We start from the raw sequence: 27,705 nt of genomic DNA on the forward strand, positions 1-27,705 counted from the left end.
CCGATATATCCCCTCCATCAAGGACCTGTACAGGCCCAGTTTTAGGAAAGGGCCAGAAAACATCTCTGCAGACCCTTCACATTGCAACTGCTTCCTTCAGGAGGCACTACAGAGCGCTGTTTACTAAAACCAGCTGCCAAAGACAGTTTCTTCCCCCAGGCTGTCATGCTGATGAACACTGAGAAATAGCCCACTGTTATATCATTCAAGGTAACAGTGGCTTAGTATTACACTATTAAAATGAGTGTCTAAGATTCATCCAGGGTTGCACTATGTTCACCCCATTTATAGCTATGTAACTTGTAAAAGAGCAAGAGGGTTTTTTTTTTTTAAAACAAAACAGGTTTTTTGCATAAAAAAAAAAACTTGAACTGGAGTCAAACAAACTTGGCCGAACAGATTCTGATATATAAACATGTCCAAGTCAATGTTTATCATGTCATGACATATTTCATGTCACAAGTTGCATTTATCATTCTCTGTATGACAAAGTGATCTTCCACCAGTCTTCGCTTGTGTGTTCACGGGCTGATGGACTCTGCAGTCGATTTCACATCTTATAGTAAGTGCGCGCGCGCGCGCGCACGCACACACACACACACACACACACACACACACACACACACACACACACACACACACGAGAGAGGTCACAATCCTCAAACTTTAGACAGATTTTTTATTATAACCTAATAGTGAGAAATCAATACAGACAAAAAGGTTCCGAGGTCAATGCTTTACTACTACAGGTTGAACATGTGAATCTCATATTTATCATAGCAATGGAAATCAATGGAATTTAAGTAATGTTCCTACTGTCAATAAAAGAAAAAAAAAGAAAAAAAATCAAACACAATGTAGCTTAAGAAAAAAAAAAAAGTTCTCCCATCTTAATTTCACAAATGTTTTCATCTGATCCCGAACAGAAAAGTGGAACCATGAGAAGGAAGAGAAGGTCCTCGTTTTCAGGCTTCAAGCACTCACATTTGTTTAGCCGTCGCTGCAGTTATGAGGCATACTTCCACTAACACAAATACACTAAACGCACATAATACATTAGAAGCTGCTGAATACACTTTAAGTTCTATTAACAGAAGACTCACCTTTACAATAAGCACCATGCACTAATGTAATGTGTTCAGGCTATGTATGTTTTTTTCAGAAGGGCAAAAATTCAGTTGTGGCAGTGTCACATAAGGAACCAGGCTGGACCTGCTTTTACATACTTGCTAACTGCAGCTATACCACAGCGTGTTACAAGACAATGAGAGATGGGAAACTGAGCCACTGTTTGGACTGGAGTGTGAATTAGGACCTGGAAGAAGATCAAAGCATATTGTGAATGTATCCAACCATTTAGACTTAAATGTTCTGCTTACTGTGCCCACCCACCCACATACAGAGCGCTGACTTTAGCTTCAAACAACAGCAATGAGATTCACTGTGTGACGTTTACATGGCACTTCGGCTAGCCTACCTGCTTACTGTAAATCAGCTCTGCCCTGACTGCATGGGACAAGCACTAGTATGTATACCGTGCCCGCTCCGCGCCGGGATCCCGCGGATTTTCATAGGTAGAACTTCTTGGGAGGGCGGTCACCGGAGAAAGGCGCGAACGCTCATATGTATATCCATCTGCTTCGGCAGCAACTCTCCGAATCGGACTCCGGTCACGTGCGTAGTATGAAGAGACTGGGGCTGGTGGAGGAGGGAGGGGAGGGCGCTCGTATGGGTTGACATTAGAGGGAGGCAGACGCTCTCTCATTATAGCCGTGGAGGAGGACGCTGCTGGAGCAGGCAAGGGGACAGCGCGGCGTTCCTCGAAATAACTGCCTCCGTAAGTATTGGCCCTGTACTTCTCGTAGTAGTCCACAACCCCGTACGGATCTCTTTCCTCATAAGGCGACCGTCGCACCGGGTAGGCTGGGAACGCGCCATAGAGTGAGCCGTTGCCCCTGTATGCTGCCTCGCCGCCATACATCTGAGCCATGCTATGTTCTGCAGCAGCATTTACACCATACCCCGGGTGTGGCCCATACCTCATTGCACCCTCATAGCCTGCACCTCTTCTGTACCCTGCCATGTTGCTGCTGTGACCGGAACCTCGGGAAAAACCGTGCACAGGAGCATAGCTGCCACCGTAATCTGGTTCGCCACTGAAGTCCGGATGATAACCCCTGCTGCGACCCCGCCCGCCAAATCTCGAGGCATCGTATCCATCAGACTTTGGCTCTGAACCGTGGTAGCCATTTTGGTCAAGAGGGCATTCTTTGGACCAGTGGCCTTCCTGCCCGCAACGATAACAACCCGATCTGTCTCCCATTCCCGGCGCAGTACGCAGGCGGCTAGTCGAAAGCTTCACGCTCATCAGTTTGCCTTAAAAAGAAAAGACTCAATAAGGATTTATACCTGCATTCATATTTCCTGCCTGTATCAATCAGCTAAAAGGCTGCATTGTATTCCAACAGTAGCAAGAAGACATACCTAATGATTTGAGCACTAAAAATATGGTTATTAAAGCTGAAATCCGTAACTTGAAACGCTTCTTAAACCACCGAAAACACAACAGGTAACTAATACGATGTGATCAGTGAGCGTCAATTTCAACTTGTACCCGTGGTGCGGACGTGGATCTCACCGGCGCAACCCGAGATTTATGATCCTGCGAATAAATGCGTGTCAAACACCACGTTCTACGAACAGGACTACGTCATGTCCGTTTTAATCCTGCCCTTAATGGGACTATGCATTTGGTCCGATTTGTACACTCTATGTACTTCAAATCAAATACTTGGAATAACCACACAACAGGTGTTTACCTGACGAGTGAGTCATAAATTCCAGTCTGTGTCCCTTTAAGTCCACAACACAGGCGGATATTACCAAAGACATTACGGATACCAGCTTTAAAATGATGTTGGAATTGTCTATTAAAACTTACCTTAGTTCTTTTTACTCACCTGCATTTGAGCAATAATTTACCCATCAACATAACAACAATATTGATACTACATCTTTAATCTGACTTTAATTAAATCATCAAGCCCAGCCCAAGAGTTCACCTTTAAAAGCTGTGTTGTCTAACTGATTAATGGCTTCCATGGCATCCTCCATTCTCTCCATGTGAACAAAAGCATAGTTTTTTACTATGTCACACTCCAACACAGCGCCAAACTCTTCAAACTTGGCCCTCAGCTCCTGGTTGGTACAGGCAATGTTGCCAACGTGCAGTTTGGTGGATCCCCTTGACTTGCCACGACTTAATTCCACGTTCATAGGCTGGCCATTCAGCTCATACTGGTGGAGATTGCGGATGGCTTCCTCTGCCTCTGTTTTGTCATCCATGTGCACAAAGCCAAAGTTCTTGACAATTGAGCATTCTGCAATCTTGCCATACTGAGAGAAGAGAGAGCGAAGTTCATCTGATGTGGTGTCTGGGGACAAGTTCCCTATGAATATTTTCACCATTGTGCAGGGTCCACGTCACTAAAGGAAGAGAGGAACTTCAGCATTAGTAGCATCATGACTCCGATGACTGAATTGAAACTTTTACCAGTTCATTTAACAAAATGCTATTCAGTTCAATTTTATTAATATAGCGCCAAATCACAACTCCAAGGTTATATGGTGAACTTCTGCAATAATGAGTTGACAGCAGTGTTGTTGAGCAATCACTACTCAAACTTTATAGACTTTTCTCCATTGACAAGGCTTCCTGGGCATGTAGGAGTGAGGACCCCTACTAGTTAACTGTATAGAAAGTCTCCACGTAATCTCATGGGGACAACACGAACAACACTGGTACAGTCCGCACAGAATAGAGTGGCAGCAATACTAACAAAGCCAGCACTCTGACAGTATTTCATTAAAGATAACCCACTCAGCTTTAACGAGTCACCGTATGGGCCTTGAACGTCAACTGGAGAATAACGTAATGGACGCGCTCTTTGGGCAAAAGTTTAAGCGCAACAATTAAAGTTTGACGAAGGAGCTGACCAACAGACAAAGCTGCAGTGGACTGGATTCAGCGGAGCCATTTCTATCGGCTGTTTAGTTTACAAAGAACCAGCGTGGTGTGCGGAGTCCAAAGGAAACGCGCGAACGAGCCATTAGCAAGCACAGCAGTGCCCGCGCGGTGCTTAACCAGACACTGAGCACGCAGCCGAAAAAAGTCGTTAGCGGCACCGCTAAATAACATCACCGCAGCTTATCTGATTACAATGTGCATCAAAACCTGACAAAACACTTACACACTTAAACTTACCGCACTATACTATGCCTGCTTTGGTTACTCTTACGTAACGTCACAACATTCAGGCTGCGGCCTTCACTACACGAGTCGCGAGGCTGTAGCTTGGATATTGGATTAGCAGATCTCTTTTACAGCAAACACTTCTGGAGCAGCTGGAACTGTGGTGCACTGGGTCACTTTCGCAACCGATTTTTGTTCCTCGCAATTACGGGGTAATACAATTCATACCTGTTAAAAGTCGCACTCCTCGTCTCCTCCCTCGGAGAATGAAATGGCGGCTAGCGCGTTGGCAGGCAAATACATACAGCTAACCCCGCTAGCGCTTTTTGGGAGGGACTAGCTAGCACCGAAAGCTAAGCCATGGCGTCTCCACATGCAGAGCAAAGGAAACCAAGGCAGGAGAATAGGCAAGATGGAGGATATACTTCGTGACTACGTGTAAAATAGTTTTTTTCTAAACATTATTATCAGTACTTGAACAGTGACATTTAAGAAATCCGACTTGCTTTGGAAGATTAGCACCTAATCACGCTGATAAAAAGTGAAAAAGGTTCTTTCATACAGTCGCTGGATCACATCATTGGGTCTTTGAAAGCGTTCATGCGGAGACACACAGCCCACTCAAAGCTGGATCTGTAGTTTGGAGGTCCCATCTCGGTTCGCGGAGCAAAGTTTTCAAGTTAACTGGACTACCACATACAGATTAGTGTCAATGCGTTTCGTCCAATATGTTCTGATATGAAAACCTTATTGATAACAACGTAGCGAAAGAGGGGGCAATTTCGTTCTGATCCATCCCAGTTTGGGCACAGTGGATCGTCCTGTATACTCTACCATCCGCAGCAGAATAAAACACACATGACCCAAACTGTGGCTCAGCACATAAGGCTGTTTTGGTTTGTCAAAAATAATTTTTATTTCTCCTGGCTTGTCCCGGTGACTTCTCTCTCTTTTAAATGGAACTCTTTTAAATGGAATGGAATTGTTAAGATTTAAATGGAATCTTAACACAATGAAGAGACAGGGGTTAGTGTTTTTTCTCCCTAAAATCTGCACTGAAAAGTTTAATTCAACTGTGGCTCTACATCAATGAAGAGCTTTAAACAAACAAACAAACAAACAAAAAACAGAATTTCAAAGAAATATAGATTTTAAATAGGTGAAGAATGGCCTTTCATGGAGACTTTCTTTTTTACAAGACATCGTCTTGAACATTAACCTTGAGCCCCTATTTGGACAAATAACTGGATTTTATTTTCTGATATTCATACTTGGAGCATTTTTAGAACAAAATACCAAAAGCCACACCACTGCATTCATCATACTCAAGTAAAAAACTGAAACGAGCATGACCAAAATAATTTTGGCTTTATTAAAAATCATTAACTTCAGATTTTTTTTAAAAGGTATATTAATATTTTTTCAGCTAGTATGAAAAATACAAACTTCAAATCCACTCATAAGCAAAACAAGGAAAGGCACCTTCAACAGTACACAGGACGTGCCTCACAACTTCTACAGCTCTGCTCCGTCCCCCCACAGACTTGTTCCTACTCAGTGTTACATGGATACAATAGAGATCTCACACACCGTGGCTCGTTTCTGTTGTTGGCTACAGGCAGTCAGCACCACTATCATCGGGAAGAAAACCGTTTGTCAGTTGCACAATCCATATCAGCTAGCAGTCTCACTTTGGTGTCACTTAGTTGAAGAATTTTAGCCCAGCAGACACCTCAATTATTAGAAAATGAACAAATAGCAGAACCCACAGACACATTTAAATGAGAAAAAAGCTGGAATGTTTATGATCTCCAGGCTTAACTTTGGTTTAAACTCAAAGTATCCCTCTGTAAATGCTAACTGAACGCTAGACTGCACACACATCCATTTCCCTGCTGCTGCCTTTAGCCTTTTAATCCACTACAGAGGGAAACGCTGCACCATTCGATTCCACACGTCTGGGTTTACCTGTTATAAAATACACATTGAGAGTTACCGCCCGCTGCAGCAATGATGCTGCAGCAATGATGCTGCAGCAATGATGCTGCAGCAATGATGATCATTTGTAACACTTTTTTCTCTTTATCCAAATTCGTTTTACTGACACACATGTCAAATGTGTGAAAGCGCAAAATCCAATTCTTCTGTGCAACAGGTAACCTATGCCATTATGTGGAATGAGGTATGCTTCATGCAATCTTAAAAAACAAAACATGTATTAACTGAACAAGAATATGTCTAAATGACAAAGAAAGACCAAAAATTATTATTTGCCGATTTGAACAATTTGCAACAAATGATGAGAGACATGTAAAGAAAGAAAGACTTGGCTAAAACCCGAGCTGAAAACCTGCAGAGTAAGAAAAATGTCAAAGTGTGACATTTGCTAATCGCCCCTTCAGAAAACAAGCTAGGGGAACATGGCTGAAAAGGACGAGTCGTCTGCAGGCCACTGGCATCTCAGATGCCTAGAAGATACGGACACCATTTTCCAAACAGAGTCTCTTTGCCGTACATCAACGCAGACTGAAGGAATCACACTTGAAGTGACGGCAAAGGAAAAGTCTTGCAGTTCACAGACAGACCTAGAAAGAGAGCACAGCATTCCTGAGAAACAGTGCTGACACTTACCACAACTTTAAAAGATTCAGAACGTTAAAAACAGTCCAAGTTCAGACAAACACAGAACCGCGTCAGTGCCCGCTGACTGCTAATGTCTTAAAGTAACGTTATGGACTGTGGTGCTCACCTGGCTTTAGTAAGGCGCATAACGTGATGCATAATGACCCTTGGGTCGTGCAGCTGTGTATGAGCTCCTGGAGGCAGAGGCAGGCGACAGTTGTGTTCGCTCATAGGCAAAGCCAGCCGATGGGACAGCTGCTCGTCTGGTCGGGGTGTGCTCACCTGTGTAGCATGCGGCAGGCGCTTGAGGCGGAGGCAGGGCCTGACGCTCAAAGGGATCTACACTGGATGAGAGCTTTGAGATGGAGGAAGGTGGGGGAGGGGGAAGGTAGGACATGCGCCGATCCTCAAAATAGCTTGAGCCAAAAGGATGAGCTCTGTACTTCTCATAATAGTTGACGCTGCTATAGAAATGGTCACGATCAAAGGCTGGTGACCTATCAGCATAGGAGCCTGGTGCTCTGCTGCTGTACCGATCCCCTGGCTCAGAGGCGTAGCCGCTAAGCCTGTGGGGAAGAGGTGGAGGCAACCCACCTACGTAACTAGCCGGACTATATGCAGAGCCACTCATGTAATCAGCTGCTGCAGGTGAGGCCATCCCGTAGCTGCCATAACTTGGGAGACCGTGTGGCGGGGCCTGGGCGCCGCGGCCTCTCATGCCGTCACTGTGGCTACCGTTCCGAGCGACTGGACAGTCTTTCGACCAGTGGCCGTGTTTCCCGCAGACAAAGCAGCCCGTATGATTTCCCATTCCCGGGGCAGTGCGAAGCCGACTGGTGGATAGCTGTACGCTCATCAGCTTGCCTTGTAAGGAAAGAGAAGACACGCATGAGACCGTGGGGACTCTGACACGGAAAGCTTCTTAACGACCATTAAACACGTTAAAGCGACAATGACTGAGAAAAGCGAAAAAACGTGCAGGTGACTGAATGACAGTGCAGTGCCCATTCATCAAGTACACTGCCACTGGTTTTACAAAAAGACCTTCCAAACTTGTGATTATTTTTAGTTAACTCGTCAGTTAAAGCAACGGTTATCTATACTCTGTGGAAATACATCAGCAAGAGGACTTTACTTATCCCTACGGCGGCAAAATAGAATCCAAAATCGCATGTACAGAGAAGACAACTTGCACTCCCCTGCCCGAGCGTTCACCTTTGTAGGCTGTGTTGTCCAGCTTACTGATGGCTTCCATTGCATCTTCGACTCGCTCCATGTGAACAAAGGCATAGTCCTTAACAATGTCACACTCCACCACTGGGCCAAACTCTTCAAACTTGGCCCTCAAAACGTCACTAGTGACCTCTTCCCCGAGGTTGCTGACATGCAGTTTGGTGGTGGACTTAGGCCTCCCTTTGCTCATTTCCACATTCATGCGCCAGCCGTGCAGCTGGTGCTGGTGGAGGTTTTTGATGGCCTCCTCTGCCTCGCTCATGTTGCTCATGTGTACAAAGCCGTAGTTTTTGACAGTGTCACATTCTGTGACTTTGCCGTACTTCTCGAAGAGTTCCCGTAGCTCCTCTGCTGTGGCATTGCAGGCAAGGTTGCCAATAAAAATTTTCACCATGATGAATTCTGTGTATCCTAGAAGATCAAGAAATATGTCTGTTAGGAGCACATTCCATACTTATTGATCTAAAAGGATGTGAGGGCCATTGCCCATTTCTGTTGGTTAACAATGTCATGAAATTGCTGCCTTATACAAATAAATACAAACTAAATCTAAAAGCAATTGTTCAGCTAATACAAAGGCCTTCGCAAACATTAACAAGGCAGGGCATGTTTGCTTAAACTGTTGAATGTGTTCACACCAAACATCAATGAGGACAGGCCAAAATCAAGTCACATAAAAGGAGATAATCATTCACTCAGCTTTCACCAGCTTCTTTTATTAGACCGCAGAAGATTCAACGTGTGGACTGTCTGTGGTGGTCAGAATGATGTCCATGTCAGACACTGGCAGGATAGCTTCTTATTTGTACTCATCACAGGCGATCTGACATGTGTGACTACTTGAGTGGTCAAGTGTACACACAGAGACTACACAATTCATTTAAACTGTAACTACATGTTGCTGCTGCAAAATGATCGGCAGATGAGAAGAGCTGAATTCGGGGCTGTGACAGGAGCTGCTTTGGGGCTGAGTGACATAAACAGACTTTTGCTGAGCAGATGTGCTAACTTTTGTGTGTGTATGCTGTATTTGGAAAAGTACCACCTTCATATTACACTGCCTTCATTTGTCAGCGGAGACATGTCAACACCAGTTTTGCACTCGTAAAGTAGCTAGCTTGTTAGCACTAATCCGTATGTTACATTAATCACACGATAACGAACCCTAACGCCCCAGGTACGTGTTGCTCCCAATTTCTAAACTATGTAAACTGCGTTTAGTTCGCAACTCTTCACCATTCATCCACTGCTATTTATAATTTTTGACTGTAATACGTCCAGGAAGCTAATGCTCGCTAGCCGCAGACTCACTCATTTTGGCCTGTTAATTAATTTTCTTCTTTATTAAACACCACAACGTAAGTTTTACATCGCACACATAAAGAGTCGTGTCACGTCTTCACACCAAAACCCCCAGCTCACCTATAAAGAGACGTAGGCCTCGATACCAATAAATGAACAATGAAATGACGCCACTGTACCGTCCGCGTTCTCTTCTTCTCCTGTTGTTTTGATTGGTAGTTAGCAAACCAGCTTGGAGCCGTTCGCCCTCTACTGGCCTGGAGTGCGAACAAGTCAATCGGCGCCAAAAGTGATCGAGCTCGTTGACCACAGCATATTTTTTTTAACCATTATAAAAAAGGACATTAGATATAAAATTTACTGAAAAAAAAACCCTAAAGCATAAGCAATCAGTTCAACCTGCCATGTTGTTGTTGTTTTTGTTTTTTACAAAGGCAGGGCAGCCAGCAGAGCAAAAGGAAGCTGCGACATGAAAATCAAACATGGAGATAAAGGAAAGATGGGAGCAGGAAGGCCCTTGAGTATTTCACCTTATTTAACATTTCTGTACTATTGTTATTTAATAAGATGTTCTTATACAAAGGGTTTCTGTGTGCAAAAAAAGAAAAAAAAAAAAACAGAAATGAGCTGCACTTTTGTGGCTTGTACACTGGGAGGCTCCAGTAAAGGTTTGAACCATTGACTGTAGAAAACTATGTGTCTACAGGGAGTGCAGAATTATTAGGCAAATGAGTATTTTGTCCACATCATCCTCTTCATACATGTTGTCTTACCCCAAGCTGTATAGGCTCGAAAGCCTACTACCAATTAAGCATATTAGGTGATGCGCATCTCTGTAATGAGAAGGGGTGTGGTCTAATGACATCAACACCCTATATCAGGTGTGCATAATTATTAGGCAACGTCCTTTCCTTTGGCAAAATGGGTCAAAAGAAGGACTTGACAGGCTCAGAAAAGTCAAAAATAGTGAGATATAGTGAGGGATGCAGCAGTCTCAAAATTGCAAAGCTTCTGAAGCGTGATCATCGAACAATCAAGCGTTTCATTCAAAATAGTCAACAGGGTCGCAAGAAGCATGTGGAAAAACCAAGGCGCAAAATAACTGCCAATGAACTGAGAAAAGTCAAGCGTGCAGCTGGCAAGATGCCACTTGCCACCAGTTTGGCCATATTTCAGAGCTGCAACATCACTGGAGTGCCCAAAAGCACAAGGTGTGCAATACTCAGAGACGTGGCCAAGGTAAGAAAGGCTGAAAGATGACCACCACTGAACAAGACACACAAGCTGAAACGTCAAGACTGGGCCAAGAAATATCTCAAGACTGGTTTTTCTAAGGTTTTATGGACTGATGAAATGAGAGTGAGTCTCGATGGGCCAGATGGATGGGCCCGTGGCTGGATTGGTAAAGGGCAGAGAGCTCCAGTCCGACTCAGACGCCAGCAAGGTGGAGGTGGAGTACTGGTTTGGGCTGGTATCATCAAAGATGAGCTTGTGGAGCCTTTTCGGGTTGAGGATGGAGTCAAGCTCAACTCCCAGTCCTACTGCCAGTTTCTGGAAGACACCTTCTTCAAGCAGTGGTACAGGAAGAAGTCTGCATCCTTCAAGAAAAACATGATTTTCATGCAGGACAATGCTCCATCACACGCGTCCAAGTACTCCACAGAGTGGCTGGCAAGAAAGGGTATAAAAGAAGAAAAACTAATGACATGGCCTCCTTGTTCACCTGATCTGAACCCCATTGAGAACCTGTGGTCCATCATCAAATGTGAGATTTACAAGGAGGGAAAACAGTACACCTCTCTGAACAGTGTCTGGGAGGCTGTGGTTGCTGCTGCACGCAATGTTGATGGTGAACAGATCAAAACACTGACAGAATCCATGGATGGCAGGCTTTTGAGTGTCCTTGCAAAGAAAGGTGGCTATATTGGTCGCTGATTTGTTTTTGTTTTGTTTTTGAATGTCAGAAATGTATATTTGTGAATGTGGAGATGTTATATTGGTTTCACTGGTAAAAATAAAAAATTGAAATGGGTATATATTTGTTTTTTGTTAAGTTGCCTAATAATTATGCACAGTAATAGTCACCTGCACACACAGATATCCCCCTAAAATGGCTAAAACTAAAAACAAACTAAAAACTACTTCCACAAACATTCAGCTTTGATATTAATGAGTTTTTTGGGTTCATTGAGAACATGGTTGTTATTCAATAATAAAATTATTCCTCAAAAATACAACTTGCCTAATAATTCTGCACTCCCTGTATATGTCAGGTCGGGTATCAGATGCCACCTCTCTGGGGACATCTCAGGCCCTCTAAGGCATGGAGGCCTATCTCCCCCCACCACTCCCCCTGCCAGTGGCAGACGCCTTCAGAAATCGATGCATTGGTGGTTCTTTGTGTCCGGGGATGGGCGTCCAGGTACACACCAGTTCACTCCTGGTGGCTGCTTGTCGGGGCCTGGAGCCTGGGGGTGGGGTGCCCTCGGCCTCTTGGCCTGGGGCTCGGTCACTCTGGCACAGCTGATGGAGCTCACGGGCACGTCGCTGCAACCCCCCCTGGCTTCTGCTCTGCGGCTGACCCCTCATCTGGGACTCTCCTCAGCTCTTTCCGGGATGGTGCCGGGATAGTGGCACGGTTGCCCCTCTGTTGATCTTCCTTGGTCTCTTGTGTTCTGAGGGCCTCTGGATGGCTGGAGCCTGGATCTCCTCCATACCTGCTTCATGCCCTGGAGGACGGGGCTATGGCCCCCCCACACCCTCTAGCAGATCATTACATGAAGGAACCTTTTAAATACAAGCGCGTTCATGCTCACAGGTGTACACACGGGTGCTCACACACACAAACTACACCCTTTTTGGCTGCTACCTCAAAGCACACTGTGCTCTGTCAATTTTACATTTTACACAATAATATTCAATATTTAGTATTTACAGTTATATTCACATAGATCATCGCAATGATGTTGTTTATTATATTGCTCTCTTTTTCTTTGCTTGTTTTCTATTTTTTCTTTCAACAGGTGATCCAGGTGATTGATAGATGGATTTTTTTGTCTGTTTGTTTTGTGGGTTTTTGTTTTTTGCCCTTTATCGCCGTCCCTCTTCCCCACTGTTTTTCTTTCCCTCTTTCTTTTCCCCAGTCAAGTCTGTCCCATGTTCAGCAAGTGAAAATAAAATAAAATAAACAATAGAAGCAAAGGTGAATCAAATAGATCAATAGGCTGGGATGGTCCATTTGGTAAAGTAAATCCGTTGGGCATCTTTCTTTGCCTTTAGACAATAATTCTGATGGCAAAAGAATCTAACAGTACAGGCGAGGGGAAAACAAAAAAGATTACGGCGATTGAATAATGAGCTGTGGGGGGGGGGGGGGGGGGGGGGGGGAGAGACGTCGTCCTTGACAACTTCCTACCAGACCCGTGGAAGTGGAAGCTTCAGTGAAGAAAGATTCCTGCTCCCAGCCGTTCATTGGCTCGGCATTTTAAACCCCTAAAGGGTCTGTAAATAAACAGGGCCAATAAAAAAAATCACAAGAATAATACAAACATTTCCACCAGTTTATCTTAATACATTAACTTATTCTTGTGTACACAGTAATTCATAAATAAATAATGTATATTATCAATAAAGATTGATCTAAACAGTTTAACTGCTATGTGCAGATAAAGGTTGCATAGCTTTAAAACATTTGCTATCCAGCAAATATCAGTCAAACTCAACACAAAAGGAAACATAACAATGGTTCAAATTGTTTGGACCGGTGATCCAAATCAACTGGCGTTGGTCAAACAGATGTGTGGTAGACTTACTCTGAAGGAGCTGCTACCGACAAACCAGCAAATAAACACCAAATATTTCATCTGTGACATTTGTGAGGTTTCCTCAAACACACTCCGTCAGTCTTGTTGCTGTTGAACGACAAACTATTTAAAAATGTCGCGGGTTTACCTGGTCATATTCTCATTCACGGGGCGATCGCCAAAACAAAAGCAAACCATTAACACCACGCCGATGCTGTTCACAGGACAGCAAGAGTAACGATCAGGAGCATCTAGTCTTCGTTATCGTTCCCCTCGTACGTGTTATTACTGCGATTTCAGCGTTTTCGCTTCACAACTAAAGTGTGCAGTTTACTTTGTGTGCACTCAAATGGAGTCAAGTCAATTAGCGCCACCTGTGGCCAAGTGCCATAGCCTACAGCCAGATGAACTTGTGACACACATCTGCAGTAGAGGCTGAGTGGCTGCTCTCACACCTGGAGCATCCAAATCGACCCACAAACACGCTGAAAGATGCAATGCCATCAATGTGGATTGTCAAGACTGAGAGACCTCTGCCCTCCCCAAACCCTCAAACCCTCAAACCCTCCTACCCACCTCGACATACAAACTCTGTGTGGCTTCACGTGTTCTGTTGATGTTTACATGATCGAAATAACTTGAACACAAACACAAACAAAGAGGAAGACCGCACCGGAAGGAAACAACTACAAGTCCCAGCATCCTCTGTGTTTAGGGAGCAGCAGTGAAAGTGAAAGTATTGAGCCTCCGTTCAGAGCAGCAGGAGGAGGAAGGTGGAGCTGAGGCAGGTGAGTGTTAACATGAATATGTTTCTTCTTATGACATAAAATAATTCCACGCTGTTCGTGTCTGTGGGTGAAATGTGAGGCCGGTCGGCTCCTCTGAGCGCTGGTTTCCTGTAAGTAGAGAGGAAGTGAGTTTAGCTGAGCCTCCGTTTAGTGTGAGAGAGCAGGAGGAGAGTGAGAGCTGTGCTGAGGCAGGGTGAGTGTTAACACCGCTCTGACATTACTGTGTCTCTGTGGCGGGAACAACAGGCTCCGTCAGTGGAGGCAAAAATAATCTCAAGTTATTAGCCAATGAGCGTGCGGATTCACAGAAAGACCCGCCTTTATCACGGGACTTTAAAAACCACATTGGCGACAGAAACTCCGTGAGTGGAGTTCAGGGTGACGTCATGAATCTGTGACGTTTGAGCTGTTGTGATATTTTGATACCACGGTAGCATTTACAGGATATTGCTTTGTAGTGAAAACTGTTACTCAATAAGGCCCATTTACTAGTTGTTTTTCTCTTTCTCTCTGACCCAAGAATTGATGTGTAAGAATCACAGGCTGGTACCCCAAGGTCGAAAATACCACAGAGACGAGACCACTTCCTTACTCCCATCCTCCCTTCTTTATCTCTTAGAAAAAGGCTCGTTAAAGGCCAGGTGGTTTGTTTCAGAATTCACTAATGAAAGAACTCTGTATTCTATGTCTAGGAGTGTATTTTGCTGGGATGATCATAAATTGTATCTGAAGAGAGAAACTACACAAAGGATACTTCTTTGCTCACAAGGCAGGAAGACCTTATTTGGTCTGTACCGGTTTGAACTGAGAATCTGCTGACACACGAACCTTTTTCCTCTATATAAGCTGTTGTATGATAAATAAACCTCTGAGTCAGTTTGGAATGACACCTAGAACGGTCTCCGTGTCTTCTTGTTCTTCTGAACTGCTCCCGGTACTCCGGCCGGTACCGTGATTGCCCGTTGATCATGCATGAGAATATTTTAATTTTGTTATATGTTAAAGGATGAACTCTGCTTATTGGTGCCCATGCTTTAGGAGGAAACTCGATCTATGACAGAGATTTCCTTCATGAGCCACTTCCTGTTCTCAGTCCCAGCGTCCTGATCACCGAGGTTTCTGTTGCTCTGATATCTGATATTGATTATATTGGTAAACAGGCTGTAGCATAAACATCAGGTCTGTTCTGAAAACTGTCTTTATTTTTTCAAAGTAAGGGAATATCTGTGGTCTGATACCGCGGGCTCATGGGCTAAGGACTTGGATTGACAAGTCAAGCGCAGATGATTGTGTTGTTTCTTATAAAGGCTTGTGTGTGTGTGCCTTCCTGTGTGTGTCCTTGTGTCAGTGGAACTGAATCAGTGTGTTAGAGAAAGTGCTCCTCTGCTGTGCCGTCATCGTGTGGATGCTTCTTTTAAAGTTGGAACTCATGTCTTTATGATCTGCTTCATTTCATTGAACCTTTATTTCTAACCATGAAGTCCCTTTGAGGTTACAGCCTCCTGGTTAGGTTTAGGCTGTTATTGTGCTTCAGGCTGAAATATGAGGAGTAAGGAGTGGGGCTGGTTAGCCCTCATGACCCTCACCATAACACATACGTCACAGGACAGTGTTTACCACAGAAACTCCATGAAATGATCAATGAGAACTTTAGAAACCCGTCAGTGTGATGCTTCCAGTACAACAGCACCTCTGAGTGTGTGTGTTTGCCTCTCAGACTAACTCCACCCTGACATCAAGAAGATGGAGGAAGAGGATGGAGCAGGATCTGCAGCATCCAGCTGTGTGTCTGTGAGGAGTGACCGGTCCAATGATAACCCTCCAGACTTCAGTAATGAACCTGCAGCAACAATGTAAGAGAGCTGCTGACTCATTTATTCAGTGTAAATAATGATTTTTGATGCAATGGGAGAAGAAAAATGACAAAAACATTTTTAAAAATAAGGATTAAAATATTAAAAACTATGTTTTTAAGTTTCCTGATGTAGCACAAAAATATATGAACATAACTGTATATAGGACAGATATTTTACGGTTCTTTTAGGCAGCACCAAAAAACAAAAAGACTATTTTTAAGGTGTCTGAGGTAGTGAGTCAACATGTCACACTGGGTCAAAGGTCAGGGAGTAAAAGTGTGTTTTAAAGGAGGTTTAAAAGCAGCGAGTGAAGGAGCCTGTCGAGGTAAATCGTCCCATAACTGATCAAATTCAGTTGGTGGACCTCTGTGTGAAATCAAGCATCTGGTTCACAGAGAGGATAACCCTCACATGGGCTGTACAACATTATATAGGGAGACAAAAACAGAGATTATCGTAGCCATCGTTCTCTCGCATGGACGTGGCAGTCTTGCTGTCTGCTGCGAATCCTCCCCGTACCTCCGTGACCTCGTCTGGTATCTGCTCCCTCCTCTGTAAGAGACAGTAAAGGAAAACACGTCTCTGCCTAGTCTTGAAAATCTAATCTTATCATCCATTGTTCTTCTAGGGCCTCTTCTTCTTGTGGCCTCAGCTAACTGCTAATATTTAAATGGCTAACATTAACATGTGTGCCAGCCAGGTTAACATTTATGATGAACTATGATTAATTAACTGATGTTGAAACTGGAGCTTTACTGACCTCTGAAATTCCTCCTAAAGTGTTATTCAGTGTTGTGACAGTCAGCTGCTTCAGCTGCTGCTGGGATGGGCTGTGGCAAAGAGAACAGAGAAAATCCAAATCAGTTTTTCTCTGAATTAAAAGCAAGGAAACAACAATATATTCTACATGGTGAAACTGATGGTTTATGGTGTTTGGGTCTGTTTTTCTGTATTTATGCAGATAAAGTGTAAACTCAGATGAATTATACCATCAAATGTTAAAGGAAAATATCAGGATGAGTGTCTGTGAGCTGAGAAGGACGTGAAGACATGGAATGTCACCTCTCTGGTGGGGAAGGAGCCTGAGTTAGTGCGTGAGGTTGAGAGGTACCGGCTAGATATAGTCAGGCTCACCTCTACGCATGGCTTGGGCTCTGGAACCAGTCTCCTGGAGAGGGGCTGGACTCTGTCTCAGTCTGGAGTTGCCCCTGGTGAGAGGCGGCGGGCTGGGGTGGGTATTCTAATATCCCCTCGGCTTGCTGCCGGTACGTTGGGGTTTTTCCCGGTGGACGAGAGGGTTTGTTCCCTGCGCCTTAGGGTCGGGGAACGGGTCCTGACTGTCATCTGCGCTTATGCGCCGAGTGGCAGTTCAGAGTACCCAGCCTTCTTAGAGTCCCTGGGGGGGGGGGGGGGTGCTGGAGGGTGCTCCACCTGGAGACTCTGTTGTCCTGCTGGGAGACTTCAATGCTCACGTGGGTAACGACAGCGAGACCTGGAGGGGCGTGATTGGGAGGAACGGCCTCCCTGATCTGAACCCGAGCGGTGCTTTGTTATTGGACTTCTGTGCTAATCACAGTTTGGCCATAACGAACACCCTGTTCGAACATAAGAGTGTCCATAAGTGCACGTGGCACCAGGACGCTCTAGGCCGTAGGTCGATGATCGATTTTGTAATCGTATCAGCAGACCTGCGACCATATGTTCTGGACACTCGGGTAAAGAGAGGGGCTGAGCTGTCAACTGATCACCACCTGGTGGTGAGTTGGATCAGGTGGCGGGGGAGGACGCTGGACAGACCTGGTGCACCTAAACGCGTAGTGAGGGTGTGCTGGGAACGTCTAGCAGAGGCCCCAGTCCGCGAGATCTTCAACGCACACCTCCGGCAGAGCTTCAACAGCATTCAAATCAAATCAAATCAAATCACTTTTTATTGTCACATCACATGTGCAGGCACACTGGCACAGCACATGCGAGTGAAATTCTTGTGTGCGAGCCCCACAAGCAACAGAGATGTGCAAACACAACAACACAAACGAGCAAAATACAAGAATGGCCAACCTGAAACTAATAAATATATGTACAATATATAATAGTGTATGCATTTCTGGATGTGTATACTAAATATTTTCCTACGTGTGTGTGTGTGTGTGTGTGTGTGTATACACATTTTTACAAATTAAATAGTAAAAAAAAAAAAAAAAAAAAAATAATAATAATAATAATAATAAAATATATAAAATATACAGAGTTGAATATGTGCAAAACAAGTGGCATTTATATACAGTGTGGAGTGCATAATGTTGAAGTTCCAGTAGTGAAGCTGAGGTGTCTATGACGTGTTCAGCAGTCTGATGGCCTGATGGAAAAAGCTGTCTCTCAGTCTGCTGGTACGGGACCGGATGCTGCAGAACCTCCTTCCTGATGGAAGCAGTCTGAACAGTTTATGGCTGGGGTGACTGGAGTCCTTGATGATCCTCCCCGCTTTCCTCAGGCACCGCTTCCTGTAGATGTCTTGGAGGGAGGGAAGCTCACCTCCAATTATCCGTTCAGAGCACCGCACTACTCGCTGGAGAGCTTTGCAGTTGTAGGCGGTGCTGTTGCCATACCAGGTGGTGATGCATCCAGTGAGGATGCTCTCAATGGCACAGCGATAGAAGGTCCTGAGGATGCGGGGGCTCATGCCGAATCTTTTCAGTCTCCTGAGAAAGAAGAGGCGCTGCTGTGCCTTCTTCACTGTTTTGTTTGTGTGTACTGACCACGTAAGATCCTCAGCCAGGTGTACGCCAAGGAACCGGAAGCTGCTCACTCTCTCCACAGCAGCGCCGTTGATGGTGATGGGGGTGTGTACTTCTCTGCACCTCCGGAAGTCCACTATCAACTCCTTTGTCTTTGCGACGTTGAGGGTGAGATGGTTGTCTTGACACCAGTGGGTCAGGGCGCTGACCTCCTCCCTCATTCCGAGGGAGACTGGGGACATTGAGTCCGAATGGACCATGTTCAGCGTCTCCATTGCCGAAGCTGCTGCATTGAGCTGCGGCCGCAAGGTGGTTGGTGCCTGCCGTGGTGGTAATCCCCGAACCAAATGGTGGACACCAGAGGTGAAGGGAGCCACCAGGCTGAAGAAGGACTCCTATCGGGCTTGGTTAGCCTGTGGGACTCCGGAGGCAGCCGACAGGTATCGACAGGCCAAGCGGAATGCGGCTCGGGCAGTGGCTGAAGCAAAAACTCGGGTGTGGGAGGAGTTCGGAGAGGCCATGGAAAAAGACTTTCGGACTGCCTCGAAGAGATTCTGGCAAACCGTCAGACGTCTCAGGAGGGGAAAGCGGTGCTCTACCTGCACTGTGTATAGTGCTGGCGGAGCGCTGCTGACGTCGACTGAGAAAATTGTCAGGCGGTAGAAGGAATACTTCGAGGACCTCCTTAATCCCACTGACACGTCTTCCGAGGAGGAAGCAGAGTCTGGGGATGAGGGGAATGACCTGCCAATTTCTGGGGGCGAGGTCACTGAGGCAGTTAAACAACTCCTTGGTGGCAGAGCCCCTGGTGTTGATGAGGTCCGCCCCGAGTTCCTGAAGGCTCTGGACGTTGTGGGGCTGTCCTGGTTGAGACGCCTCTGCAATGTTGCGTGGAGATCAGGGGCAGTACCTGTGGACTGGCAGACCGGGGTGGTGGTCCCCATCTTTAAGAAGGGGGACCGGAGGGTGTGTTCCAACTACAGGGGGATCACACTCCTCAGCCTCCCTGGGAAAGTCTATGCCAGGGTGCTGGAAAGGAGAGTTCGTCCGTTAGTCGAACTTCGGATACAGGAGGAACAATGCGGTTTTCGTCCTGGTCGCGGAACACTGGACCAGCTCTTTATCCTCTCCAGGATACTTGAGGGTGCATGGGAGTTTGCCCAACCAGTCTACATGTGTTTTGTGGACTTGGAGAAGGCATTCGACCGTGTCCCTCGGGGTGTCCTGTGGGAGGTGTTGCGGGAATATGGGGTGTCTGGCCCATTGCTACGGGCCATTCGATCCCTATACAACCGTTGCAAGAGCTTGGTTCGCATTGCCGGCAATAAGTCGGACTCGTTCCCGGTGGGTGATGGGCTCCGCCAGGGCTGCCCTTTGTCTCCGGTTCTGTTCATAATTTTTATGGACAGAATTTCTAGGCGCAGCCAAGTGGCGGAGGGCTTTCGCTTTGGTGGCCTCAGAATCTCATCTCTGATTTTTGCAGATGATGTGGTTCTGTTGGCTTCATCGGGTGAGGGCCTCCAGCTCGCACTGGAACGGTTCGCAGCCGAGTGCGAAGCAGCGGGAATGAGGATCAGCACCTCCAAATCTGAGGCCATGGTTCTCAGCCGGAAAAGGGTGGAGTGCCCACTCCGGGTCGGGGATGAGTTCCTGCCCCAAGTGGAGGAGTTCAAGTATCTCGGGGTCTTGTTCGCGAGTGATGGGAGAAGGGAGCCGGAGATCGACAGACGGATTGGGGCTGCAGCTGCAGTAATGCGGACGCTGCACCGGTCCGTCGTGGTGAAGAGGGAGCTGAGTGTAAAAGCGAAGCTCTCAATTTACCGGTCGATCTACGTCCCTACCCTCACCTATGGCCACAAGCTGTGGGTAGTGACCGAAAGAACGAGATCGCGGATACAAGCGGCAGAAATGAGCTTCCTCCGAAGGGTGGCTGGCCTCTTCCTTAGAGATAGGGTGAGAAGTTCGGCCATCCGGGAGGGGCTCAGAGTAGAGCAGCTGCTGCTCCACATCGAAAGGAGCCAGCTGAGGTGGTTCGGGCATCTGACAAGGATGCCCCCTGGGCGCCTCCTGGGTGAGGTGTTCCAGGCATGTCCCACCGGGAGGAGGCCCCGGGGCAGACCCAGGACACGCTGGAGAGATTATATCTCTCGGCTGGCCTGGGAACGCCTTGGTGTTCCCCCGGATGAGCTGGAGGAGGTGGCTGGGGAGAGGGAGGTCTGGGCCTCTTTGCTTAGGCTGCTGCCCCCGCGACCCGGCTCCGGATAAAGCGGATGAAGATGGATGGATGGATGGATGGATGGATGGATGAATGGATGGATGGATAGTAATGAATAATAATGTAAGGATTCTGGATCAGCACCATGATGCCCATAGTATATACAGTATTCTGAAGAAGGTCTAAAATGTCACTGTGTGTGCATGTGTGTGTTTTATTTAGCTGGATTTAAAAAAATATTACTCATGATATAACATTGTGCAGACATGGCTGGTAAGGACATGAGGAGGAAACAGTAGGCGCTGTATGAGGCTACTAAAGGCAGTGCTATAACATTTTTCTGTCATCATTTTATTATAGATTAAGTGCTGGAGTTGTTAGGTGTGGATAATTAGATTATAGTTTATTGCAATAGCAAGTTGTGCCTTGTTCTCAGATAGACAGCAAGTGGAGAGTGATATATGAAATGATGGGAAGGAAGGAAGAAGAGAAGCAAAGAGTGATTCACAGGCAGAGCCGAGTTTATGTCACAGTTTTTTGTTGCCTTATGGTTCCAAGCGCTGTCACCAATCTTTGCATTTTGTTATTATCTCATGACACTTGTTTAATCAGCTACCATCTCTCCTGTGGACTTTTTAATGTCTACAGTCTCAGATCAACACAGCCCCGCCCTTCCCATATTAGATTCTTGATGAATGTGTGTTGTTGTTATTCAGCCTGGTTCAATGTGCCCCTTTTTAACTTTGAGCACCCGCCCCTTTAAACCTCTCTGCACATCCCTGAAGTGCAAAAACAGTGGGATTATATATGAGAAGGACGGAGTCAAAGACTGTCGTGTATCACATATATATTACATAGATGTCCAAAATCAATGCATCATTAATGAAACTGAAACAAAAGTACTGAATTTCATGTGGAAGACCAAACCTCAGCATTCAGGAAAGTCTTATACAGGAGCAAAGATAATGGACGTTACCCGGAGTTTTCCACTGTGAAACCAGGAATAACATCTTAAAAATGTTGTTGGATTTCTGTGATCTAAATCATTGTCAGCCTGGCAGGCAAATAGCGTGGACACCAAAGTTTGTGAACGTGATAACCTGAGAACAAAGACATGTAGGATTTTAAATCGGTACCATAGGTGTGTCTACTGGGAGGCTGAGGCTTAGCGCTGGTGGCTGCCAGTACTAAGTATTATTATACAACCCTTATTCAGTTGATCTTATCTTCTTTCCTTGTGTTTCAGTTAGTTTTTACTCAAACTGGGTGTAGAAGGAATCCTCGCAAAGGTTTCTTTTTCTTCTGTGTTATGTTTTATGTATTTCTCAGCTCTTTGCTTCCTTTTTTCTACTTTAAACTTGTTTGTATGCTGTTGTGTAAATGTTCACACTTATCATAAAGTTTAAAAAAGTAGTAGGCGTGGTGATGAGCAGGAACAGGAGTAAAACTCCAGTAAGTGTACCAGTACTGTACCAGTGTGTAGCATTAAAGTCAAACTACAGTGGTTGTAGTATCAGTAGAGTAGTGTTAGTACTAGTGATAGGTTTGTAGCATAAACCCTATTCGCTGGAACATTGAAGACAATATAATTACACTGCAAAGCAAGACACAAGGTTCTGGTTTACTCATGCATGAGGGAGGTGTCTGGCTGGAGCCAAGTGTCGTCCCACCACTTGACCTCCGTCAGAGACTCTCAGCCAGGCTCCCCATAGCACTCCTTTTATTGTGGTTACATGAATATGCATAGGTTCATTAACATATGACGTCTTACATAGGTATACATGTGAACAAAGAATACTGTGTGTGTGTGTGTGTGTGTGTGTGTGTGTATGTAGGTGTGTGTGTGTGTATGTAGGTCAAGATGTGACCCTGTGAAGCCTCCCTAAAGCTAGTGCCAGGATGTCTGAGTCCATCTAACAAAAGGCTCTTAGACTAGAACAGACGCAACTACGATAATCCTACCATAAAACAATAAGACACGGTATGACCTCTCATGCTCCCAAAGTGCTGTCTAATACACACAAAGTTTGCAGACTATCAAGGATCAAAACCTCTACCAATCTACAACTAATTACAAAACTCTAAGCATATATAAGTAAATATTTCTAAGCATAAATGACAATCAACAATACAAATCTAACAACTAGAGGTGGGAGGAGTAGAAGCAGGTGGAGGCACTGGCTTTAGGTTAGTACTCCCTTTCTCTGGTTCTCCTTTACAACTCATCTCCTTCTCATTTGCTGACAATGTGCAGAGCCATCATCCTTCAGAGCACACCGACTGATGACCCGTCAGCACTGAGCAGCCTGTACATCCTGACAGGACACGAAAGCAGCTACTGAGAGAGGACACGGGGCTCATTCGACGGTGTTACCAAAGAAAAGCACAGCCTGTCTGTAACTGTGGGGTGGAAACGATGCTCTGTTTCACTGAGGCTGTGCCAGGAAACGGTTCAATGCTGGGAATGACAAATGTTAGGAAGGTATCCTGCTGACTGTCCAGCCTTCACCTGTACACAAGACACCTGTCAAGGTCCTCGCTGGGGTTATAGTTGATAAAGCTTTCTAGCTTTTCTTGTCTATTCAGCTTACCTGCTTAAATCAGACCTTTCTGTTAAAGCTAATGCAGACTCCACTGATCCGCCCGCTCAGTGTGGACGGGAGAATAACCTGAACATGGCCTCTGGGACATCATCGTACTGATGTTATGAAGCGCTCAGTCAGGTTTTCTTCTTGATCAGACTGAGGGGCAGACTGAGTGTGTTTTGGTGCCTCAACATTCAGTCATATTCTGTAAAGCCATTTTCTGTCTGCATGCTGCACATAAACTCTTTGGACCAGAGTGCTGTGACACCTACACCTTACACCTGCAGGAGCTGCTCGGCCATAGAAAGCTGCTCTGTGAAGTGCACGGCTTTTTTGCCAGTGTTGATTTTATGGGTTTAATTTTTCACATCATCGTCTGAGTCGTAATCCCAACGAGGAAACCTGGAATGTAAAACTTGATGGACGCTCCAGCTGAAGAGTGAAGTGTCAGACTTTTAATGGATCTTTCAAGCATTAGCGTACTTACAATGGCAGAAACAGTGCCACGTCTAAAGCATAGGAGCCATCTTCATCTCATTCTTCCCATTTCATGCAAGTTTCTTTCTCATCCTCAGATGGACAGAATTTGGTTTGCTGACTTCATTCAGTCACACCATACTAGAGCATAAAAAGTGGAAATAAACTGGTCAGTAAGAAAGTGTGATGCTTGAAAGTATAGCGTAAGGACAGCAGCAGCACTGCATTTACAGCTGATATGATGACTTCAGCATCTTTAAAGAACTGTGAAGGAATTATCAGTGCTAACACAACCTTAAGCACGTGATGTGACCGCATACACTGCTTACACTTTCAGTATCCTTACTTAAAGAGAACATCTCAGAAAAAAGTACAGTTAGCAAGAAGCTTTGAGAACAAGGCAGTGTTATTGTATGCTAACCACCGTGGTGGTGTAGCTTGTCCTGATAAAAAGTGAATGTGGTCACATTATACTTGTTAACTAAAATGAAAAAATAAAATAATTCCACTACATGGGTAAAGATATTTATGATATTTATGGAAAGGATACTATAAAAGTAACACTGGCCTTTCCATGAGAGAAACTTGAAGTACAGTATGCATGTTGAGATTAATGTTTTTTTAATATGTTTTTGCTACTATGTGAAGATGTGATGTTATTAACAACACAGAATAGACAGAAATAAAGATTTTCATATCTCTTGGAGTTTTATGAAGAGTTTGTTGGGTTGTTCTTCTTTGAATGTGTGGATCGATGCTTCTGCGATTTATATCTTAATCCTTCAATTTGTAAAAAACATTTTGAATTCCGTTTGAGAAGATAAATGAAGGTTCTTGCGTTCAAGTGGAGGCTCTAGCAGACTGAGAAAGTAACTGCATAACTGTGTTATTCCTGCACCCATAGCAGCAAGTAAGTGAAGGCAGTGATGAGCGCTGATGAGTTCTCAGATCACTCAGTCAGTCTCTGAGCGTCACCTTTATTGTGATCGCGCACTTTAAGCTTTCATGCCTGTATTTTTGCACAATTGTGATAATACTGTATTGAAAGAAATCTGTGCACAGACGAACATGGGGTGGCTTTGCTCAGGTAGTAGAGGAAGGTGCTTCAATCCCCGTCTGCATGCCAAATATCCCTGGGCAAGATACCAACCCAGAGTTGCTCTCCGAATGTGTGTGAACATTACACAGAAAGTGCTTACAGAGAAAAGTGCTTGTGTACACCTGAATGAGGCAAGTTCTTTAAAGTGCTTTGAGTACTATATAAGAACCAGTCCATTTACATCGCCAAAGCACTCAATACTCTCTTTACGAAGTTCTCTGTAGTTTGTTTCTCCAGCACCATATTTGACCGCGGTCAAGTGAGCCCTCACTTACGACCACACAGTCAAGCCAGCCGCACCTAAAATGTTGTTGCACTATTCTTATGCATATTACGGTACGGGTGCCGACTGGCTTAGAAAAGCAGTCTTTTGTGTCCTGACACTATTGTACTTCACAATCCACTCCCAGTTTTGGTTCATCTCCACTTTTCACCCTGTGATCCACAGCAAAAATTACTGTACGATTCAGAGAAAATTTACAGTAAAATTTACCCAATATACAGTACTGTACTTTTAATATCCTCATCTTTGAGCTCAGATTAGACAAAAACTGTAAGAGGTGACAGAGATATTTCACTGGATTCTGACTCTGGGTGACCCCCACTCTTCACCCTGTGATCCACACCCAAAATTACTGTACTGTTTCTGAGATTGCTGTGTTAACCCTCTCAAGGCAGGCGTTGCAGATTTGCAACAGTTAAAAGCTAACAACCTGATTACCCCACATACATATTTTATGAGTTTTTTTTACTCAGAAGTACCACTGCAGGTATTATTTTGTGCATTAGCAACAAAAACTTAATTTGAGCCTGAGAGGGTTAAGTATGAGTATGACAAAGGCTAAGAAAATATACTGCCTGAAATAATATCAAATTTAAACAACAAATTACAAAATTGCCACACCTGCTGTTATTGCCAGGTGTTCGATAGAGCATTATTTAGTCATAAAAATACATATCATTGAAATATCATCAGTAAAAGAAACACTCTCACTATGTAAGACATGTTAGCAAATTCAGTTAATAAATAATGTATCAAATCTATACAGATGTTTGAAGGTATAATGCAAAGCATGTTTGTTTCTTATGGCTTACAAATGTGTTTGCCTTTAACATAATTTACATTTTATTTATACAGTTTCACAGACGAAACAAAATAGGTTTCCTGAACTGTTCTTCGTGGCCCAAATTTTGAATCCTTTTGAGGGTGATGCATTATCCATGAAGGTGGGAAATTTGTTCGTCGATCTCTGACCCTCGCTGACTCTGACGCCTCCTAATTCTGCTTCCAGCCTTGCTGATTAATTTGTTGTCACTGATGCTGTCACCAGTTGTACACAACATCTCTGTTTGTCCACCAGTCTAATCTGTAATTCAGGTGAACCCAGAATTACCTGCATCTTTGTAATGTTTCAGAAAATATACACTATATGTTGATGGGCTTTGTCCCACTTTTCTTTCCTTTATAAGTAAGAATCTCTATGGTTTTAATGACAATTCATATACAGATTGTGGAGGACATTTAATTCAACACTCAAAAAAGTTCCTCACCAGCAGACTGTAGTACAATTTCAGCCCACAGTTAATAAACCCATCCAATGCAGCGTTATCAGAGAAATTATGCAAGTGTTATGTTTGTATGTACTGGTAATCTATTTATCATTTATCATGATTCCTGCTCTGATGATTACTTTCTTCTCCTTCTGTAATTTTAACAGATAAAGGATGTTGAACATTAAGCTCCAAACAGGATGAATGAGGAAGACCACAGAGGAGAATCGTGGATGTAGTGAAAGAATATATGCAGATGGTTTTTTCATGGTGGAGGAGCAACTTCTGATACCATCTTAAAGAAAAAAACACATAAAATTGAAGAGTAAAAATAATGACAACAATATGTCTAAATTTTTTATTAAGTTTTTAGAGCAAATGCAGTCTTGTCATGGTCAGAGTTGCCCACTCATGTTTAACTAATTCAAATACAATTACTGCATTTAAATGCTTATGTTCTAATAAAAGGCATCGTTTAATACTTCTGCCATGACAACCCAAATAAATCAATGAGAGGGAAACGGGAAGATTAGTCATCAGGCAAGGTTTACTGTTCATTTACCATGCCTTGATAACAGTAAGCTTAACAAAAGAAAAATGTTGGCGACGAGAACCGGTGTTCTGTCAAAACATCCTACCGTAGCGTAAATTTATAGTCTTGTCTATCAATCCGTGCTAACTTATCAGAATATGCTACCTTACATGGTAAATGGCTCTGTCGTATAGGTAGCGTGTTCAGATGACCCAATCACACTATTAAAACATGCTTCCTGCTGGGATTTATATAGGTAGCATGTTCAGATGACCCAATCACACTATTAAAACATGCTTCCTGCTTGGATTTATATAGTTAGGATGTTCAGATGACCCAATCACACTATTAAAACATGCTTCCTGCTTGGATTTATATAGGTAGCATGTTCAGATGGCCAAATCACACTATTAAAACATGCTTCCTGCTTGGATTTATATAGTTAGGATGTTCAGATGACCCAATCACACTATTAAAACATGCTTCCTGCTTGGATTTATATAGGTAGGGTGTTCAGATGACCCAATCACACTATTAAAACATGCTTCCTGCTTGGATTTATATAGGTAGGATGTTCAGATGACCCAATCACACTATTAAAACATGTTCCTGCTTGGATTTATATAGGTAGCATGTTCAGATGGCCCAATCACAC

At 44.4% G+C, this 27,705-nt stretch overlaps 2 protein-coding genes and 1 long non-coding RNA gene across 4 annotated transcripts; 1 reads left to right on the top strand and 2 right to left on the bottom strand.

The window, feature by feature from the left end:
• Window positions 1-1,247: 1,247 nt before the first annotated feature.
• Window positions 1,248-5,043, bottom strand: rbm4.1 (RNA binding motif protein 4.1). 2 transcript variants are annotated; one of them, XM_085451808.1, is made up of 4 exons: window positions 4,481-5,043; window positions 3,063-3,486; window positions 1,478-2,376; window positions 1,254-1,315 (listed from the first exon to the last, which is right to left on the bottom strand). In XM_085451808.1, the coding sequence occupies exons 2-3, from the start codon at window positions 3,466-3,468 to the stop codon at window positions 1,523-1,525; spliced, it is 1,260 nt and encodes a 419-aa protein (XP_085307934.1). In that variant the 5' UTR covers window positions 3,469-3,486; window positions 4,481-5,043; the 3' UTR covers window positions 1,254-1,315; window positions 1,478-1,522. The 2 variants fall into 2 exon arrangements, with proteins under 2 accessions (XP_085307932.1, XP_085307934.1); XM_085451806.1 differs by lacking the exon at window positions 4,481-5,043 and adding an exon at window positions 4,265-4,469 and having other exon boundaries at window positions 1,248-2,376.
• Window positions 5,044-5,601: 558 nt separating this feature from the next.
• LOC146716380 (RNA-binding protein 4.1-like) lies at window positions 5,602-9,638 on the bottom strand. Its single transcript, XM_085451809.1, has 4 exons — window positions 9,530-9,638; window positions 8,090-8,518; window positions 7,002-7,738; window positions 5,602-6,837 (listed from the first exon to the last, which is right to left on the bottom strand). Exons 2-3 carry the CDS (start codon window positions 8,499-8,501, stop codon window positions 7,008-7,010), a joined length of 1,143 nt encoding a protein of 380 aa, XP_085307935.1. The 5' UTR covers window positions 8,502-8,518; window positions 9,530-9,638; the 3' UTR covers window positions 5,602-6,837; window positions 7,002-7,007.
• Window positions 9,639-13,942: 4,304 nt separating this feature from the next.
• On the top strand, window positions 13,943-23,746 carry LOC146716381 (uncharacterized). The gene is made up of 3 exons (XR_014918977.1): window positions 13,943-14,000; window positions 15,718-15,853; window positions 23,061-23,746. It is a non-coding gene; the product is annotated as an uncharacterized LOC146716381 (long non-coding RNA).
• Window positions 23,747-27,705: the final 3,959 nt, after the last annotated feature.

This window comes from Copadichromis virginalis, linkage group LG3 (genome assembly GCF_057382275.1).
Source record: "Copadichromis virginalis isolate Kocher_CV1m ecotype Utaka linkage group LG3, C_Virginalis_male_GT1.1, whole genome shotgun sequence".
NCBI classification, from domain to species: Eukaryota; Metazoa; Chordata; class Actinopteri; order Cichliformes; family Cichlidae; genus Copadichromis; species Copadichromis virginalis.